The following is a 14,785-nucleotide window of genomic DNA, read 5'->3' on the forward strand; positions in this document are numbered from 1 at the left end:
GTTTCTTCTCCCCCGGGGGACCACACCTCCTGCTGTGACCATTGTGACCTTAGACTGCACTGAATAAGGGACAGTTTCACCTAGTCTCAGGGCCACAGTACTTTTACTGAGCAAAAGAGGTGGTGATGATGACACAGTGACCACCGGAAAATCTGTGGAGGCCTGGGCAATACTGGTGGGAGAGGGCTCTAAGGAAGCAATGGGAGGGGTGTGAGAAGGGGTGTTTTGGGAGTGAAAGGGTGTGGGGGGAGGAAGAGGAAGAGAGAGAGAGAGCTGGTTGAGGGGGAGGGAGAGGAACAGGGGAAGGAGAAGAGGGAGGAGATGGGAGGTAGAGGGGTGGGAAAAGAGAGGGAGTTAGTAAGAAAGAGGGGTTAGTAAGAAGGGAAGGGTAAGGCAGGGGTGTGGAGAAGGGGAATATGGAGGAGGATGAGTGTGGGTGAGAAGGGGGACAGACGGATAGAAGAGGAGGGGTGAGGAAGAGAGGATGGGACAGTGAGGAGATGGAAGAGAGAGAATGAAGGAAAGACAGAAAGACAGACAGAAAGATAAGAAAGACGAAAGAAAGAAAGAAAGAAAGAAAGAAAGAAAGAAAGAAAGAAAGAAAGAAAGAAAGAAAGAGGACAAAGGGACAAAAAGAGAGACGCCCTGGGGAAGGGGAGGAGAGAAAGAGAGGGAGGGAAGGAGGGTCAGAAGAGGGTGGGTGGATGGGGTATTGGTAGACAGTGAGGGGAAAGACAGGGTACCAGAGAAAAGAGAATTGGGGAAAGGGGGGGGGTAAGAAGAAGTTGTGGGGAAAGGGGTGGGGACAGAGGGTACTGGGGGAAGGGTGGGAGAGAGGGCAGGGACAGAGTAGAGGGTGAGGTGGAGAGGAGGGAGAAGAGAGAGGATGTGTGGCAAGGGACAGGAAGAGAGGTGGGGATAATGAAAAAAGTGGGGGGAGAGAAGGTGGCAGGGAGAAAGTGGGGAGAACGTGGGCAACGGGATTACTTTGGAAGGCAGCAGAGGAGGAGGGAGACACAGCTGGGAAAGTGTGAAGGGAAGAGGATGAGAGGGTAGGAGAGAGAGATGGAGTGGGGGGAATGAGGGATGAGAGATAGGGTGAGGGGAGCAAGAAAGGATGGGGGAGAGAGGGTGGAGAGGACAGAAGGCATAAGGTTGGAGAGAAGCAGCAGGCCAGATATTAGGGTGACAGTCCCCTACACTCTTTTCCATTTGTCTCTCCGACTGGGCGGTTAACTCGCCAGCCAGTGGCTGTTTTTCACAATGTCTTCATCTCTTCCTCCATTTAAAAACCCACAGGTTCCCTAAAAGAGCCAGAGAGTGTCACAACTGTACCCCACCCCCACAGTGTGCTATCACCAACCCATCCAAATGCCCCCAAAGCCCCATCTACACATTTTTTATGTGCTGCCAATGCAAAAGGAGAGACTAAGGTGAGTTACATGACTGAGGTCTCAAAGGATAAAAATAACCCCATTACTCACCTGGGAGCACAACTGTGCCGGGTGTGGCCTGGAGCCCTTCCTCAAGGCAGGCTTATGAAAGGGACTCTAAAGATGGATGGAACATCCTCAAAGGCTCTAACACCACCTCACACCAATTACCCCGTTGTCAAGAGAAAGCCAGGGAAAATGGGCACAGGGCACTTTCAGGTATTCTGGCTTACGGCTTTCACGCATCCTCATTTATAGTGTCTGCCCCAAGAATGACCCCAGGTCCCGTTCCCGCCCCCCACCCTTCTTGCCAGCACTGCTCCCAGGGGCAGGGCTTCGTTTGGGTATGGCTGTCCCAGCACCTAGCACACACCTGGCACCCAGTAGACCCTCCTTAAACATTTACATGGGACCAGAACTGGGCTCGTCCTTCCCCTCACAGAAGTGGGCCCACAGCAGCCACCTGTGTATCTTCAGGGGGTGATGTTGACTCCAGTGGGCTCAGTCTTGCTAATGGGAATTTGGGACTGGGATGATGAATCAAGTCCCTCTTAGCAAGTGGCTGGAACTGTGGCATGCGCCCCATGAATGAGTTGCACGAAAAGAAAACAAGGGGACAGGGGCAGGGAGGAGAGATTGCCAGATGGTATGGGGGGCAGCTGGCCTATCACTGGTTCTGGGGCTTGTTGGGGCCCTTTGGGTTGCGTGAGAGGCCCCTGTGGTCCTGTAATAAGCCCCCCTTTTCAGATTAACAGGCTCTGCTTAGCTTCCTTACTTGAAGAAAGTCCTTACTGCGTGCGTGCACATGATATGAAGCAGGAGACAGTCTTAACCCAGTAAAGGAACATGGTCTTCATCAGTTAAGATCCAGGACAAAGTTTCTACCAGTTATGAAACCCAGATAAGTTGAGACTCAGGGGTACACAGCAGAATCTCCTAGAGAACTCTTCCAAAATATGCCTGTCGGTCCACTGAAATCAGATGCGGAGGACCGAGGCATAGAGTTCTGATGCGCATTCCCCAGGGGAAGACCACCAGCTACAGAGTTCGGCTCTCCATCTGGGCGCCTGTGTGGCTCAGTCAGTTAAGGGTCTGACTCTTGGTTTCAGCTCAGGTCGTGATCTTAGGTCCTGAGATTGAGCCCCACATCGGGCTCGGGGCTCAGCACAGAGTCTCCTGGAGATGCTCTTCTTCTCCCTCTCCCTCCCTCTCTACCCTCCCCCACCCACTCTTTAAATCAATCGAGCAATCTTTAAAAAAAAAAAAGAAGTTCTGGGGCTCCTGGGTGGCTCAGCTGGTTAAGCATCTGCTTTTGGCTCAGGTCATGATCCCACAGTCCTGGGATCGAGTCCCACATCGGGCTCCTTGCTCGGCAGGGAGCCTGCTTCTCCCTCTACGTGCTTCTCCCTCTGCCTGCCGGTCCCCCTGCTTGTGCTCTCTCTCTCAAATACATTAATAAAATCTTTAAAAAGAACAAAACAAAAAACAAAGATAGCAACTAAGCTAAAACATCACCATCAATTTCCCAACACTTGCTCTGCCCAACCTGCTTAGTTGTCAACAATGAGCTAATTGACAGACTGCATTTGGGCTGACACCTCTGTTGTCCATCTAATATTTTATGGAGAACAAAAGGGCAGTGAGAAATCACTGGTTAAGTGATGAAAAACTACCCCATTTTGTTCATTATGAAGAGGGGTTTTGGTTTTCGGTTTTTGAATGATCAAAATAGGAGGAAGGCAATGCCCATTTATGAAGCCATTCATGTCAAATGAATTTTACCCAGAATTTAGCATGTAAAATGTTCAAGCAGAAGGTAGCATCCAGAACAGTCTGGTGAAGAAAATGAATATCCATGAAGAAGCTGGCTAAGAGGAGGAGAGAGCAAAGCCAGGAAGGCCTTTTCCAGTTCTCATCCAAAACAACATTCACCTCCTTCCAGCTCTAGGCACAAAAATGAGAACTAGTTGGAATAATTAGGGAGGACACTAAGCTAATTAAAGACTTTTCACACAGGGAGTGGGTGTGTGATGGATAAAACTAGTGCAACCCCAGAGGACCAGACCTAGAACAGGGCCCCAAGTCTTCCAAGTCTAGAACAGTCCAGAAAAATCCAGCAAAAACACAAGGGCCGGTGTTTGCATACTGAGTGAAGCTGAAATTTAAGGAGATGGTGATTTAAACTACCTATACATGCTGTACTTGGGTGCTTAAGGACTTAAATTTGTTAGACAAAATGAGTAATTAATAACCAATTCAATATTTATAGTATTTAATCCAAGACACCGAGGAAGAAACAGCAGTATGAATTGAACAGCATGTCATCTTGCCACTCTGTCCCTGACCTGGGGGCAGACCAGCCTCATGGGGGGGGGCAACTTCCATGGCCACTGGAAGGAAATCAGCTTAAGGCCTTTACTGGGCTTTTCTTGCCCACTGAATACAGTTCAGTGAGGACACATATCAGTGAGGATTTTTTTGTTATTAGTCCCTTTTTCTTCCTGAGGCTAAGTATAGGCACAGTTTATCACTGCAGGAAGGTCCGTGAGCTACGTTTTGCTTTGTTGAAGCGTCCCCTAATGAAAACTATAGACTTGCTTGTTAGATATTTACCCATAAAATAACAATCAAGTTGCAAACCAAGTTCTCCTAGTCACCCAGGATGCCAGTGTACCTTTGTCAGCTAAAGGAATCTGGGCAAAGAAGGGTTCAACTCTGTCAACCCTCCACGTGCAGATTGGAGAGCTCAGCTGGGCACTGCAGTGCTTTCTCCCACGACTGAAATACCCTAATGAACCCCAGTAATTGCCAGGGAAGTTACTCAAGCACCTAACTCACAAATGCTTCAGGATGGAAAAAGGAAACTCAAAATTCCCCCACAGGATGAGAGGGATGTCACCAAGGGAGGTGGCTAGAAGGACAGAGCGAAGATGAAGTGCCTCCCAAAGGAAACACAGACCAAAAACATTTAAAAACAACAAAGCCATACTTTCCCTCTCTCTGTATTCCTTTGGAATCTTAACTGGGACCCTTGGGCTTCTACCAAGTGTTCTCCAAAACACTTGGGTGGCCAGGAAGCCCCACGGGACATGGATTCTATACTTCAAGTTAGCCACTTGCCAGGGAGGGGTGATGAAAAAGTTTTCAAAATAGACTGCGGTGCTGGCTGCACAACACTGTGAATGTACTTAATGCCACTCAACTGCGGACGTGAAAATGGTTAAAATGGCAAATTTTGTTATATCTATTTTACCACAATTTTATTTTTTTTAAACATTTTATTTATTTATTTGACAGAGAGAGAGACAGCCAGCGAGAGAGGGAACACAAGCAGGGGGAGTGGGGGAGGAAGAAGCAGGCTCATAGCGGAGGAGCCTGATGTGGGGCTCGATCCCACAGCGCCGGGATCACGCCCTGAGCCGAAGGCAGACGCTCAACCGCTGTGCCACCCAGGCGCCCCTACCACGATTTTAAAACTTAATAATGTAGTACACCAAAAACCACTGAACTGCACACTTTAGATGAGTGAATCGTAAGATATGTGAATTACATCTCAATAAAGCTGTTGTGTTTTATTATGTTTTAATTTACCAGGGAAACAACTTGTAGAAAGAGCCTCACTGGGGGAAGCAGGAGCCTGACATTTACTGAGCACCTACCTGTGTATGTGGCCAGTTCTTTCCTATTTAAAGGAAGCTGGGTCCTGCAGCTAGGGGACCATGTCACTTTGCCTCTCAGGTTCTCAGTTTCATTATCTGATGGTGTGGGCTGCCCTGACTGCCAACGACCTTTCCAGAGCTTCAGTTCCAGGGACCGATGTGTGAGTGGCAGAAGGACTCACCATCTGCCACTCGGCACATAAGCACATCCCACTAGGAAGGCAGAACATCAGGGGAGCCAAACATGGGAGAAGTAAGTTTACAACTTTGCGACCCAGGTATCGACAGAAGAGGGGCATGAGCTGTGTTAAGACACTTTCTACGCAAAGAATAAAATGGTGAAAGACTGACAAAGAGCCCTGCTTTCCAGTGACCTCTTGGTTTATTCATAAAACAAAGGCTGTGGCTACAGAAGAGACCTTGTGTCCAGAGCAGCTGATGACGAAGAAAGGAAACGCTGCTTCAACCATCTGTGTAACACTCAGAGCAGGCTTCCCCAACTTTTGGGGGCAGACAACTGCTGGGAGGCTGTCCTGTACGCTGTAGGATGTGTAGCAGTGTCCCTGGCCCCTGGCTCCCGGTCCCCAGGTGCCAGTAAACTGCCCTCCCCCCCACCAGCTGTGACAACCAAGTGTCTCCAGACATTGACAAATGTCCCCCTGTGGGGCAAAATCGCCCCCAGTTGACAACCGCTGCCAGAGTGAATTTTCTATCCTGAACCTGCAGTTCTTTGTCGAAGCCATGTGACATGTGGTGTCAGCCTTCTCACCCACTGTGGTGCAGACCACCGTGAACTGTCAGTAAACAGACCTGGTCAGCACGCCACGACTGGGGGATCTCACAGAATTGTACACACACTCCTGGCAGCCAATAGCCTCCAAGAATTTCAAGTAGTAACCATACTTGGGTGAAAGGGTTATTCATTCATTCATTCAGCAACATATGGCTCTTAGTGTTTGCCAGGCAATGAGCCAGGGCAATGGTGTTGGGGACACCCTGTCAGAGATGAACAGACTTCACACAAGATGACGTGTTCTGTAGCAACCTTTAGAGCAGGACTCAAAAGATGAACAAGGGGTATGTCAGGCTGTGTAACAGCCCACCCAAAGATGTCCCCATCTGAATCCCCAGAACCTGTGAATGTGTTACCTTCCGTGGCAAACAGGACTAGGCAGATTGATTAAGTTAAGGGGTTTGAGATGGGGAAGATAGCCTGCATTATCCTGGCAGGCCCAGTACAACACAGCGGTCTTTATAAAGGGAAGGCAGGAGGGGATGTGAGGACAGAAGCAGAGGTTACAGTGATGTGGCCACAAGCCAAGGAATGTGGGCACTTACTCCAGAAGCTAGAGAAGGCGAGGAAATGGATTCTCCCTTACAGCCTCCAGAAGCAAGGCAGCCCTGCCAACACCTTAACATCAATCCAGTAAGACTCATTTTGGACTTCTGACCTCCAGAAGTGTAAGACTACAAATTTATGCTGTTTTAAGCCACTGGGTTTATAATATTTTGTCACTGCAGCAGGAGGAAACTAACACAGAGAGACTAGAAGGCAGAGTAGAGAGTGGAATCCCTACCCCATGAAGGGAACTACATGGGCAAGGCTCAGAGGCCTGAACAAGCGTGGAAGAAACCAAGGCAGGGGTGGCTGCTAAGCTTCCCAAAGGCTTTGCTAAGGCGTTCAAGATCTAAAGCATCTGCAGAAGGGTGGTGACATGGGGTTAATTCCAGAAACATTTGGGGCTTGACTGCACCCTGGAAAGAGCTGAGAGAGGGGAAGGAAGAAGAGGCAAGACCAATAGCAGAACAGCTACAGAAGTGACAGGAAAGGTGGTGATAGCCTCCAGGATATGGACACTAGGGAGGAGAAACGCTGAGCTTAGTGGAGAGCATGCTCTGTCTTTGGTGTCTAAGACACACCTGGTGGAAGTTACTAGAAGGATAGGAATAATAATTAACTCAACCAATTTTAATTTGGGGCCTCCCAGGTGCCAGCACACGGACACGATGACCAAACAGACGCAGTCCTGCCCTCCCTGAGCATGGAAGAGAGAAGCAGAAAAGTCAGCGTCAGAGTGATGTGCTATGAAAGAGACCTGGCCGGCCAGTGCTGGCTTGGAAGATGGAAGTGGGCCATGAGCCAAGCAATGCAGAGGGTTCTGGAAACTGGAAAAAGCAAGGAAAGGGATCCTCCCCTAGAGCCTCCAGAAGGAATGCAGCCCTACCCACATCTTGCTCTTAGCCCAGTGAGACCTGTGTTGGACGTCTGATCTCCAGAACTTTAAAGAAAATAAACTTATGGTATTGTGGGATGCCAAGTTTTTGGTAATTTATTACAGCATCAATCAGAAGCTAATACAGGTACCAGGTACAGAAAACCAAGAACAAATACCAAAAACCCTATCATGCTAACGATGTATTTGAATGTCCCTGCTAAAGAGGATGGAGGGAAAAGAAGGACGATGGCAAAGACCTACGTGATGCTCTGGTCAACGTCCAAGCGCCGTTGAGATGGGCCAACTAGTGTCACTAATGCCCAGGTGCTGGACATCCGGCATGGACGAGATTCATGGAAGAATCCACACTGTACTGTTCTAGTGACTCCATAAGAGGTTTGTTCCGAACTAGGAGCATATTCTTCTCCTTCTCTAAGGCCATGTGTCACTTATAACAGCAACTTATATTTGACCAGAGTGCCCATGTGCTCTTCAGTGACCCACGTACTCTGAACCTCCGCTTTCTCACCTGCGAGGCAAGGAGGTTCCACCCTCGACCTTGACCATGCATCAGAACCACCTGGAGGGCTCCTTAAAACACAGATTGCTAGGCTCCACCCCCCCTTCCTCATTCAGTAGGGAGAACTGGGGCCAGGGAATGTGTATCTCTAACAAGATCCCAGGGAGGCTGCTGCTGCTGGCCAGGGGACCACACTCTGAGAACCACTGTATTTGACTCTCCTCTCACATTGAGGAGATTCAAGTATTTTCCTGCCCTCGTCTTTCCCATTAAGAGCCACCTTGACTTCTTGGTTCTCAGCAGCTTACTCTGTGTGACTCCGGCATTTCAGTTGTCCATTGCGCATCATGTTGAACAGTCTGCAGACTAGAGCCGGCCCATATCAAGGAAGGAACCACAAAATATATCTGGAAAGCCACTGTCCTCCCGCACCTCCTATTCTCTGCCCCCTTTTATCCCTTAGTTAGTTCGGAAAAGCAGTCCCTGCCATCCGGGAGCGGGCTGGGCAGTCTCCCCCAGTGAACAAACAATTCCCCAGGACACCAACATCAGACAAGGCCACTCTGTGACCAGGATGGGACAAGGCAAAAACAAGACCACTCTGTAATCCTGTCTGAACACAGAGAACAAGTGAACCTTGTCCAAATCACAAACATCCCCACACATCCCTGCATCCTGGCTAATAGGAGTGACTGCTGCTTCGTTACCAATCACAGCCTTTGTCTGGTCTTCCCTGCTTCTAGATAAGATTTATGAGGACCCCCCCCCATCACGGAATTACCTCGCTTCCGGCCAGCATCCAATCCAGAGCAACACCCAGCTTCCTCAAACGCTCCCCCAAAGCCCCTGCCACAGGCCCAGTCCTCCATGGTCCTGTCCCGCAAGCCCTCCCACCCACATGGTCCATCCCGGCTTGTTCCGCCCCAGGTGTGTTCCAGGGGGCGGGCGAGGGGCGGTGGTTGGAGGGCAGTGACGACTCCTACCCAGTTTTCACATTTCAGATTTCAGCTCAAACACAATCTCCTCAAAGACATTGTCCTTACCCCTCTGTAGCCTAAATCACTTTTCCTCTCTCTAATCTCCTTTCATGAGACCTAGCAGGGCTTCTAATCACATCTTGTCTTGAGTATTACGTTCAGGCCTACCTCTCCCACCAGCTGGAAAAGCCCAAGCTGCCAGGTCTGTGTGTGCTGTGCGCCCATTCCTAGCACAACGCCTGGCACAAAGCAGGAGATCAATAAATACTGGAAGGAGAGTTGGATGAATGGATGAATACTGACCACTGTATGCAATCTACTTTAAAACAATTTCAAATACAAGAGCTGATGAGAGAATGTCAGTAATGCAACAAAAACTGAAGGTCTGTACAACCAGGGAGGTAGCAAGGTTTTGCCTGTGCCATGATGAGTATAAGGGGACAAAATAAAAATCATGAATGACAAAGGTGGAGTCTTTTCTTCCATTTCTAACTTTAGACTGTGGAGACCAACACATTACATTCAATCTAGCTTTAGTTCAGCATAAAGCAATCTCCCACCAAAACAATACATTGCTAAAAACAGTCCAAACTTTCTTGTTACCCTGGAATTTTCTAAATAAAAATCATTTGCTGGGCTTGCAAATCCTCCACTATTCACAAATCTGGATCATTAATATTTGTGCAATCGTAATGACAAGAGGCTTTCCCTGTCTCTGGCACTGCAGGCATCTGCCTGCAAGCTCTGAGGGCACACTCTGAGTGGGCTTTTGTAAGAGGCCATTTTACAACTAACTGGCTTCATTTCACAATTAGGGATTTAATGCTCTTCAGTTATTTTTCAGATTAAAGACCAAATAATATAATTTCACTGCGTTAGCCATTAACAGAAAAATCATTACCAGGCCAGGTAAGAATGCAAGTGTATCAAACTGATACACTGGAAAAATCTTTTGAAAACCAAGGAGACTTGATGGATTGGAGAAGGGGGCTGTGCCTGTGTGTGTACACACACCAGCTTCAGAAATAGCACTATTGGGTGGCTCCATCCGACGATGTACAGAATCAGTTGTTAAATACCTGTACTTCATCACAAATACACTGCTGAAGATGCTTTAGAAAATAACAGGTGTGGGGGGTGCCTGGCTGGATCAGTCGGTGGAGCGCGCGACTCTTGATCTCAGGATTGTGAGTTCAAGCCCCACATTGGGTGTAAAGATTACTTAAAAATAAAATCTTAAAAAAAAACAACAACAACTCTTTGGGGCACCTGGGTGGCTCAGTTGGTTAAGTGTCTGACTCTTGATTTGGGCTCAGGTCATGATCTCAGGGTTGTGGGATCAAGCCCACTTAAGATTCTCTCCTCCCCTCTCCCTCTGCCCCTCCCCTCTCTCTCTGCCCCTCCCCCCCAGAAAAAAAAAGAAGAAACAGAAAATAGCAGGTGATCTTCAGCCATAAACTACTACAGACATCTTAAGTTCCACTATAAACATTTTAATGAATCAAATGACAGCATTCATTTTAATCTTATTGCCTCTACGTATGAACACCTGAAATAAATGAAAATCAATTTCTGCACCCCCTCTGTTTTGTAATGGTTACAGTAAAAAAATATTAAGCTTGAAAGGACTATAAACTGCAGAAGCAGTCTCTAATTTTCTTGAGAGGCTCTGGATAATGAAAATAGTTCAGGCTTGAATAATAAACAGGTCTGTTTCTTCTTAAACTGGACTCCTCTTCCCTCTGAGATACAGAAAGCACAGTCCAGCCACAGAAGACATTTGTATCTAACTTCTTTTTTGTGCGACACTCTCAGGACCCACCAAAAAAAAGGAAAGGTGATCAAAATGTCATTTTTGGTTACCTCAGGAAAAACCAACCTGTTACTAAGTGACCAGTAATGTTTAAAGTATATATTTCTGTTAATAAACTAAATCATCTTGGGGCACCTGAGTGGCATAGCGGTTAAGCGTCTGCCTTCGGCTCAGGGCGTGATCCCGGCGTTATGGGATCGAGCCCCACATCAGGCTCCTCTGCTATGAGCCTGCTTTTTCCTCTCCCACTCCCCCTGCTTGTGTTCCCTCTCTCGCTGGCTGTCTCTATCTCTGTCAAATAAAAAAAAATCTTAAAAAAAATAAAATAAAATAAATCATCTTATTAGTGCCAAAGCAAAGGAAGAGTGTTGAGCTAAGTGTTTTGTCTTCTACCAGGTAGGAAGGTTTCCTATCTCCTCATTCATTCATTCATTCGTTCATTCATTCATTCAATAAATATTTAATTAGGGCCTGCTCCACACCAGGCACCAAAGAAAACAGTGCTGAGCAAAACGGTACCAACACAGTTCTGTCCTTACAGTCACGGAACTTACAGTAGGGGAGATAAATGTTAAACTCAAATAAATATGTAATACCGCTATTTTTTTAAATGTACAATAGGAGAAAGGGTTAACAGAGAAACTAATTTAGACTGGAGGTAGTGCAGGTACAAGAGAAGGGCACTGAGAAAAAAGTGACACTGAAGCAGAGAGGCCATCAAATTGTCACCACTTTAGAAAAGGAAAACCATTTTGGCAAATGACCACAAATGGGATCTTAACTGCCCGTCAACAACCGATTGGGTTAAACCTCCCCTTTTCCAGTGCATCCGTCTTCAGGAGCATCCTACGACTGCTTGCCTATCACTGTTGGACTCACCTACTCAAATCCTATTACATGAACACAGAAAGGTCCCACTTTATTATGAATTATTATGATCTACAGCCTGCCTCTGCCTGGCCTAGAAACATCCAAAAACAATCTGCCAAAGGCATGAAAGACAGAGACTGGCTTCCAGCAAGAACATTAACTGGGTGGGCCACATGATTCTAGCCCAGGTAAGCACAAGTCCTTTGCCCAATAAAGTGCCAGATCCTCTGGGCAGGGTGGCTCCAGTATGCCAGAGTCTATACCAGATGGGACCCAGGGGACCTAAGGGTTAGTTGCCTACTTGGAACTGATGTTCGATCAGTAAAATCGAGGGCTGGATCACCGACTCCAGTTCCCTGAGCCTTCAGACTTAGAGGATGTAGGAAGTGGCCTTTGAGCATCACAGAGCGGAGAGCCCGACTGAGAGAAGGAAGGCAGACAGAGAGGGGGTCAGGGCCAGAGGAAGAGGGGCTCCAAGAGAGATGCGTCTGGCGCTCAGGACCCGAGGATGGCACGCCAGGCCGGGTATTGGGGCGTTTCCCGCACCACCACCACCCCACGTCGGCCCCCAGCAAAGGCAACCCGGCCCCTGGCCGCCCCGAGACCCCGAGATTCTGGCTTCCCCCGCGGCGGGGCCAGGCGGACAGACACTGCGAACCCCGCGCTGGGCCGGAGCCCACCAGCTTCCAATACCCACGTCCTCAGCGCAGAGGAGGGCGCGCTGGGGCGAGAAAATGGCCAAGACAAAACTCTCCCCGCCCACCCGAAGAGCCAACCACACCCCCTGCATCCCTCAGGCTCAGCCGCCACGGGCCGGCCCGCGATCCTCCGCCCAGGCCCCCACGGGGTTCCCGTCCGGGCCGCGCGGGCTCAACAGGGACGCGAGTGGGAGTGAATGGGGGCGCGCGAGGCAGGCAGGGTGCCCAACGCGGTGTCACCCACCAGGGCCCTGCCCCCTGAGCGTCCTCCCGACTCCGCGGTCCCGGGACAGGCGCGCCGCCCTCAGACTGAGGTGGACACCCGGGCGCCGGGGCGCGGGCAGTCTCCTACTCACCCATTGGCGTCGAGCCGGGCCGGGCCGCCGAGGCAGCGTGAAAGTTGGCGGAGGCGGGCGCGGGGGTCGGGCGCCGGGATCCGGGCGCGGGGATAGGGACGCGGGGCTCGGGACGCGGCGGCGGCTGGGCCGGCTTTCTCCTCAGCAGCGGCGGCCACGGCGGCTCAGCGCCGCCCGCTGCTGCCTCTGCTGCTGCTGCTGCTGCCCCGTGGTGATTCCTGCCGCTGCTGCTGCTGCTGCTGCATCGCGGCCGGGGCGTCCACGCGGCTGCGGCGCTCGGGCGCCCCCCTCACCGCCCGCTGGGGAGGACTCAGCTCTGCGAGGCCGCCCCACACCCGCGGCCGCTGGGCTAACGCCGCGGGAAATGCCGCGAGACTCCTCGAGACCCGAGCGGGGGTCGAGGGGGAGGGGGCGTCCGAGTGGAGGGGCACGTGGGAAAAAAGGTGGAAGCGGCAGATCAATAGGGTGCGACTAGAGGTGGAGGGCGGGCTGGGGGTGGGGAGACCATGGGTAGGTGAGGGAATGAACACCTGCTGAGGGTGATGGCAGGTAACCCCAGGATCGGGGATCAAGGCAACCCAAAATAAGCTTTCACAGAGCGGGCTGTTGGGAAGGCAGGAGAAGGGGTCCCTATGGAGGGAGAGAAATGCTACATCCATTCAGTGCAGCGTGGGAAAGGCCGGCCAAGTGCTAGTTCAGCTTACAGGAGGTGGCGGAATGGAGATTCAGAAAAAGAAGGACACAGCGGGGCTGGTGGGGCACATCGCCCCGCACCGACCCTCGCAGGGACCCCTAACCCCGCACCCTGTGCTTGGGCCAGGTGGGGTTGGGTTGCTCAGCTGTATTCCCAGGCTTTGACGTTCCCAAGAATCTCCTGAGGTAAGAGCTGACTCCCTCCCCAGCAAGGTACTGTGCCACATTGGCCCCCAGACCTGGGCCGCCAACCTCTGAATGAGCGCCGAAATGAAAACAAGGAATTCATAGGTAACTCACAAGCTCCTTTTTGGGTCCATTCACCACTACACCTTTTGTCATAAACACTCAGCCAGCCAGCACCACATTCATTTACCATCCGCTTATTTCCTTTTCCCTTTCCACCATCTGGTGGTAGGAAGAGATAGTGAAATAGATGGGAGACATACAAAAAGAGAAAATAAAACAATTAAGAAATCAAATCATTGGCCCCTGAAAAACGCAGGAGGCTGAAGGTTAGTGGACCCAGAGGTGATAAATAAAAGCTGACCCCCTACCCAATATAGGACTGTGTTCATACCTCACCCATGATATTGGGGCAACTCTGGTAAATTGGTTGCATCCTGGGATTTCTGCAGAAAGATGTTCTTATAATTGTTTCATTAGCTTATAAAAAGTCTTTCACAGTCAGGGTCTTCCCAATAAGGGATCAGTAACATCAACTTTCTAAATGCTTTTCTTGTGTGTCAGAGCAATCTTTTTTTTTTCTTTTTTAGATTTTATTTATTCATTTGAGACAGAGAGATAGAGAAAGCATGAGTAGGGGAGAGGCAGAGGGAGAAGCAGACTCCCTGCTGAGCCGGGAGCCCAACGTGGGGCTCCATCCCAGGACCTGGAGATCATGACCTGAGCTAAAGGCAGACGCTTAACCATCTGAGCCACCCAGGCACCCCGTGTCAAAGCAATCTAAACAAGAGACTAATCAAGGGGGAGAAGACCCATCCACAGAGCTACAGAGAAGTTAGTAGTGACATCAATGGCAGACTCCTAAGGAAGGGATTAAAGAACATGGAAATGAAGAATTTGACATGTTGGAGGCATGGATGAATACTCATACGTGCTCCAGGATTGTGCCTCCCTCATTACATGCCTTGGCATATCAGAGATGAGGCCTTGTGATAGGATTTTAGAGTTGACAAACACTGAAACTCATAGAGCCTGGCTAAGGCCCACTGTTACTAGGACGTTTTTTTCTTGAGCCCCACCCAGAAAAACTAGTCTGGGGTCTGCCCAATTCCAGAGGTAATTCTTTTCGTTAAGGCCACGGTCACTGGGCTACCTTATCCCTCTCTCAAGAAGACTCAGGGCCCTAAAAATGACTGGGCATGTTTCAACACAGAAATAGCTGAGCTGGACTTGTGGTGGGCTAGATGTCGGTGCCGAGGATTCTCCGCTGGCTGCCCTGTGCATTCTTAGAGCAATGAGCCCAAGGTCTTTGAACAGCATCTGTGATACCCACCATGGATTACCTGGCTGTTGCAGAGACTAAT

The 14,785-nt window shown here is 49.7% G+C and overlaps 1 protein-coding gene across 3 annotated transcripts in view; it reads right to left on the reverse strand.

The window, feature by feature from the left end:
• The window catches only part of SH3KBP1 (SH3 domain containing kinase binding protein 1), a 329,089-nt gene extending 316,295 nt beyond the window's left edge, over positions 1–12,794 (reverse strand). For all 3 annotated transcript variants that reach the window (XM_034649071.1, XM_034649072.1, XM_011236658.3), the window contains exon 1: positions 12,543–12,794. Coding sequence is in view for 2 of the 3 variants with exons in the window: in XM_034649072.1 (XP_034504963.1) it covers positions 12,543–12,546 (4 nt within the window). In the remaining variant the exon portion in view is untranslated. The remainder of the gene's footprint in view (positions 1–12,542) is intronic.
• Positions 12,795–14,785: the final 1,991 nt, after the last annotated feature.

Source organism: Ailuropoda melanoleuca, chromosome X (genome assembly GCF_002007445.2).
Source record: "Ailuropoda melanoleuca isolate Jingjing chromosome X, ASM200744v2, whole genome shotgun sequence".
Classification (NCBI taxonomy): domain Eukaryota; kingdom Metazoa; phylum Chordata; class Mammalia; order Carnivora; family Ursidae; genus Ailuropoda; species Ailuropoda melanoleuca.